Source organism: Montipora capricornis, unplaced genomic scaffold (assembly GCF_036669925.1).
Source record: "Montipora capricornis isolate CH-2021 unplaced genomic scaffold, ASM3666992v2 scaffold_434, whole genome shotgun sequence".
NCBI classification, from domain to species: Eukaryota; Metazoa; Cnidaria; class Anthozoa; order Scleractinia; family Acroporidae; genus Montipora; species Montipora capricornis.
In genome coordinates this window covers 44,039-50,000 of record NW_027180167.1, presented here as the reverse complement: position 1 = coordinate 50,000, position 5,962 = coordinate 44,039, and the positions used below count along the sequence as shown (strand labels likewise).

The following is a 5,962-nucleotide window of genomic DNA, read 5'->3' as shown; positions in this document are numbered from 1 at the left end:
AGATCCGTGACCACCAACCTGTGCTGAAGCTCACCTGGGATGGATGACCTTCACATCTCTCAGATACTTTCTATTTCCCTTTCCCACCAGTACAAAGTCATTTTCCGCTGCGCTGTTCGTCACTTTTCTTTTCTCCCCTTTTCTGAACCATGTGTTTGCCACACACAACTCCTTTTCATCACAAAACTCTAACAACATCTTTCCTTCCACATTTCTTTCTCCAATTCCATTTCCTCCGTGCACACCCTCATAACCCTCAACCCGTTTCCCAACATGTCCATTAAAGTCACCCATACCCTATACTAGCTCACCCATGTTGTGCAGATCCCACTCACTTCTTCCGCAAGTGCCATCTCTACGGTCATCACTCTGTCGCTCTTCCTTCGCACCTCCACAACCTTCTCACACATCTCCTCCTTCACCAAGACTCTCACACCTCCAGTACCATCACTATTCCCAGACCACCACAACTTATATCTCCTACCCTTCACACCAATAAACCGCGCTCCTTGTACTCTCCACCTCACTTCCTGTAGACAACACACATCCATCCTCTTCCTCAGTTCCTCACACACCTCTGTACCTCTCCCGCTCATACTCCCTACATTCCAAGACTTTTGACCAGCAAACGCGCATCTAACAAAGGTGAACTTTTGCTGGTGAAAAGTCAACATCCCGTGCGGAATGTGTTTTGAGTGTAGGTAAATGAATTTTGTGGCTTTCCAAAAGAAGTGAAAAATTATACCATGCTTTAATTTAGAAACACCAACGAACGCCATTTGAGAATATCACTTCATTGCTGTCAGTACTGACAGTATCAACCAAAGCGATCGTGGAGTACAAAACGGTTCAAAAACAGCGTTTGGAGGATTTATAAAGTGTTTTGCCAAAACCAGCAACCCCCGTTGACAAGATTCTACGATATTTTCCTTCACGTAATAAAACTTGAACAGCCTCTGGAAATTCATCCTGGTTAAGGTGGTTCCTAAGCAGAATATGCTCAGCGTAAGTCAACCTTCTATGAAATAGCTTTTTAGCTTTTTTTTTTGAACGAGAAACAACCAACCAAATTCAAACAAATCTGAACATGATGTATGTTTCCATAGACCCTCTGCATAAATGGCGCCCAAATTTGAATAACAATACTTGATACATCCTTAGCCTTACATTCATGAGAAATCTTGAAACATAAACACGAGGGGGTCTATTTATTGTCGAATTTATCACAAATATGGCACAACATTTCACTCTAGGCCGCTAGAAATCAAGGGTTTCCTTCTCCTAAAATGTAGCATATTTCCCGCCAATTCTTTTCATATCTGAAATTCCTCAAAAATACAGTCCCGGACAAAATTGTTGAAACACTTTGCAATACCTTGCCCTCCCACAATGTTGTTTTGGCAAATGGGCTCAGAAACTCGTGTTAAAACAACATTGTGAGGGGAGATTGAGCTGCGAAAGCTTCAGATCTGTATAGTCGTGTACTGTTCCAACTAATTTTTTCACAAACTGTACTTTTGCACCACATTTCTCAAAATCGTGGGAGAGGCTGTAGTCTCAGAACCACTCGTGTCTGAAAATCGAGGTTGGGGGTAAGCAAGGGCATGCTCCCCGTAGAAACTATGCGCTCCAATAAAACCCTCATGATGACAGCAGGAAAACATGGGCACCAACCAGCCTAAAGGCAATGTCATTGTTTTCTTCTCTTGTTGGTTTTGTCTAGCGAAATTAGACGATATCTAATTAGCCTACAATGGAGTTGTCAGTAGCAATCGTCTAATACTGTAAGGTTTTCAAACTGCGTGTCACCATTTTGGTACAAAGTTGCTCACGCACTGAACTGATGTAAACAAGTTTTACATCACGTGTTATAAGTTTCTATCCTTGTGTGAAATTCGTCTATAAGTTGTGTTTCCTGCATTTCCATGTCTCTTACCAACAGAAATTGTCGAAGAGTTATAAATTAAAAACTGTACTAACATAAAAAGTATTCTTTTAAATTTTCTGGGTCTTATGAAGTTTTACTCGTGTAACACTGGGCTGGGTAATACATATACGTGCAAACTAATTTTAAGCCGCAACAATATTTGACAGCTGGCGATACAGTTTCATTCCATATAAAATACCGCATCAGTTAGTATTTTATATGACCTCTCTAAGGAAACTACATCAAGGTAAAAGGCAATATCCTTCGTCTCTATATATTCAGTTTGTTGTCATCTCATTTTTAGCGCAAATCTTAACCTTTTTAGCACATCCACGAAGTTGAAAGTCCTTTTTTGTTGATGGTAGGTAGTAATATCCTTTAGAAGTTAGAAAGCGATAAACTTTTCTCGCAGATACAGCAATTGTTGAAAACCCGTCTTTTTCGCTCTTGTGGGCCTTCCTTGCCTTCTTCAACGTTGCTTTTGTATGTGCTTTCCGTTCCAAGAAAATCGTCACTGATTAATCTCCAAGCACTTTTAGGAGAAAACCTTTCAATGCGAGATAAAACAAATACGCTCGTGCGCTTGTCACGGTATCAATGGCAGCAAGAAAAACCATATTTCAGATTATGACTCTCTTCTTAGCTAAATCTAAACAATTTCGCTTCTTTTATCATTGTGGATATATACCAAAAGAAATTCGAACACAGCACATCAAACTCAGTTACAAATAAAAATGTTATGCAGCGCTATCCTACCGCTTATGAAGGAGACTGTAAAGTTGTGTCACTTATGACCCTGTCAGCACGTCCTAGAATTGTTTAAATTTCTCACAACTACAGTCTGTGACAATTTTGTCCACGACTGTAGCTCAGGAAGGTAGGGATGCTACTCTATGAGACTCCATATGCAGTCCCCTTACATCATCTTATTATTATCAGGCATGAAATTGAAGAACATAACCTTAAATATCAGGTTGCAACTGATGAGAGAGATGAATTTGGTTACCACTTTTGCAGAAACAGCTGTGAACTAGTATTTTCAACAAAATCTACCCCAAACACGTGCGTACTTGGCTGAAAACTTTTTCTCTTCCATTTCCCTACTCTGCTCTGAATACAGCACTTAAGTCCATTCTCCAGTGTGCACTGAAACCACTTAAAGCAAGTACTTGCTGCAAGTGATTTCTGCGATGAGTGGTAAACAAGTGTGGAGATCACTTGTTGCTTCCTGCACAATTACTGCTAAACAGAGCTTGAAGAGAGCTCATCTGTTTGTTAAGCATTAAAAAACTATTTAGAATTTAAATTCTCAATACAATGTTTTTAAAGGCATGAACGACAGATTCATTCAGATACCATCCAAGAAGCGATTACATCTGAAAAGAAGGAAGAAAAAGAGGATGTATATTGTCTTGTGGTCTTCTACTTATGTCACTTGAAGATTGTATAAAAGAAGGCGATGGTGAGCGATTGCATCAACTTTATAAACTGGCACTATTGGTCTACAAAGCCAAAAATCACCACAAGTATGCCTATGTCACTGTACGTTATCTTGTGAAACTCTGTGCTGAACTCTCAAAGTTTGAAGCTCAGCGCCTAAACAGGAATCATTTCAACAATAATCAGGGTATGAAAGGCCCAAACATCCCAGTAGATACTAAGAAGGAGCAGCAAAATCACCTTTTGAAGACGGATCACTCAGCTCTTCTGGTAAAGGAGGGACAGAAGACTCGGTAAAAAATGAGTACGATACACGATTTGAATCACACAGGAAAGAAAACTAGTCCAGGGAGTTCTTGTTTGGATTCAGAATACCTCGATTTTGGAATGCAGAAAGTACTCGTTAAAATATATAGATATTCATACCACATGTTAAGAAAAAGAAGTTTTGTTCAGCCTTCCCAAATTCACTTTGTTGGATTTCTCTCTTGTCCACCCTTGTTGAAAGATCCTCTACTCACGGACCCTCAACCTTCGGTCCTGTATGCTTCAAAAACTAGGGAGACTGATACGAGCCTGTGCCATCGCTGAGGACAAGAGTGAACCGTGCCCTGTAAATGAGAATAAGTGACCCCTGCATTGTTGGTGTGAGTTGTAGCTTGTTGAGAAACAAAACATATGGAAGGAGGATGTTTCTCTTTACACCAGTATTATTTCTTTCTGAATTAACCCTGAATTGGGTAAGTTTCTAAATGTATATTTAAGAACAAATAAACTTGAACTTGGGAACCCATTTCAAGCAAAATTGCCCTCTTGTTTGCAATGATATCGTATTGATGTGTGTTTCGGTCTGGGACCCGATGAGTCTAGCCTTAGGTTATTGCTTGTGTCTGCGATATGAAGTAAGCAGGAAAGTAAAATAAACTTATCTCCATACACAATTATATGCAAGCCTTCATTTTTTGACGTTCAAAAAATTACTGTTATGATCGGGTTTTAGCTTACTTTGAGAGACCTGTTTATTTGTTTATTGCTTGGGGTAGGGGTAGGGTCAAACATATGTTCACACAAACACATATACAGAAGATGGTAGTGGTTAAATGTTTTAATCATTACTGGTAACTTCATGTATGTCATACAAGATCAACTTGACAGGGCTGGACAATCTGTGAGCCATGCAAATCTCGCATTTAAGTCTAAGGGTGTATTTACATGAGACCAGGACAAACAGACCAGCATGAGTTCGTAGCGTGGCAATGAACTCAGACAGGCCTGACTTTGTCTCGGTTGCTGGACCGAGATGAGAAATTCTTGCACTGGTCTGAATTCATACCATTCCCATGTAAATGACAACAAATCTTAGACCGGGTTGAGAAGTTTTAAGCCTTTATGCTTTTGGGTCAGCTGTATATTTATAACACAAAAGATATAATTTTAGTTTAGTTAGTTGACCTATTTACACGTAGTTGTTAAATTTAAAAGTTTGTTGTGTGGCCACGTTAAATTAACGAATGTTCTTCTTCTTAATCATTTTTATTTTAAAACTATGTTACATTCATAAGCATGATGGTCAAGATGGCGACCAAACGTCCTCTCTTGTGCTTTCCAAAGCTTTGTTTGGTACTGGCGGTTGGCTTATTGTTTGTACGCTTATTTCCACAAGAATCAAATCTTAAGGGTTTTGACTTACAGCCTACATGGTTTTTATTCTTTGCCCGTGTTCAATTCCATACTGTCAATCATCTTTTGGCCCCAAGTAGCAAGCGATTTTTTTTCTTCGCGAGTTGCATATTATTCAAATTCCAACTCACCTTTTCAACTTCAACGTTTGCTTAGAAGCGGAGATACAGCGGTAAGCAAAAACCCTGGTCCTAGCAGCATCAAATGCTATCTGCAAAATGTTCGGAGCCTAAAAGCTGCCGTCGCGGCTGAGGGAGACTCTTTTGAATACAAAACTGCTCTATTGAAAGACATTGCCTATGGATACGATCTTGACATCATCTGCCTCACAGAAACATGGTTAAACGATTCTATCGTGATCGTGTCGGAGGTGGTACTCTTATTGTGATAAAAAGCCATCTTTCAACGAGAGGGATCTCAGTTATTCCGTTATCACTTGAAGCTGTGGTTGTGGAAATCGCCCTCAATTCTTGTCAAACCCTGTTGTTTATTGTTTGCTCCCGCTCTCCTTCCGAGATAGATTTTATCCCGAAGTTCAAGTCCTTATTGGACCCCCTTTAGTTGGACAAATACCGGGGAGTGTTTATAGTAGGCGATTTCAACTACCCAGGAATCTAGTGGATTGATGGATCTGGATTCACAAATGCTATCACCAGTGAAGAACAACAGTTTGCAAGTCTTATCATGGACTTATATTTATTTCAACTAGTCGAGAGACCTACAAGAAAAAAAATATATTCTCGACCTTGTAATAACTAACTCGCCCTCCACAGTATCATCCATCGACTCTGAGCCCTATTTTGCAGAAGCTGGTCTGCCGTCTGACCATTACCCGGTCGTTTTCGACATCGACTTTTCTGGGAAACTTAAGGATTCAAATCATAAATTTTGTTTTGATTTCAAAAATGCAGATTT

The 5,962-nt window shown here is 39.7% G+C and overlaps 1 protein-coding gene across 1 annotated transcript; it reads right to left on the bottom strand.

Moving 5' to 3' along the window:
• Positions 1 to 302: 302 nt before the first annotated feature.
• LOC138035828 (uncharacterized) lies at positions 303 to 674 on the bottom strand. Its single transcript, XM_068882286.1, has one exon. It carries the CDS (start codon positions 672 to 674, stop codon positions 303 to 305), a length of 372 nt encoding a protein of 123 aa, XP_068738387.1.
• Positions 675 to 5,962: the final 5,288 nt, after the last annotated feature.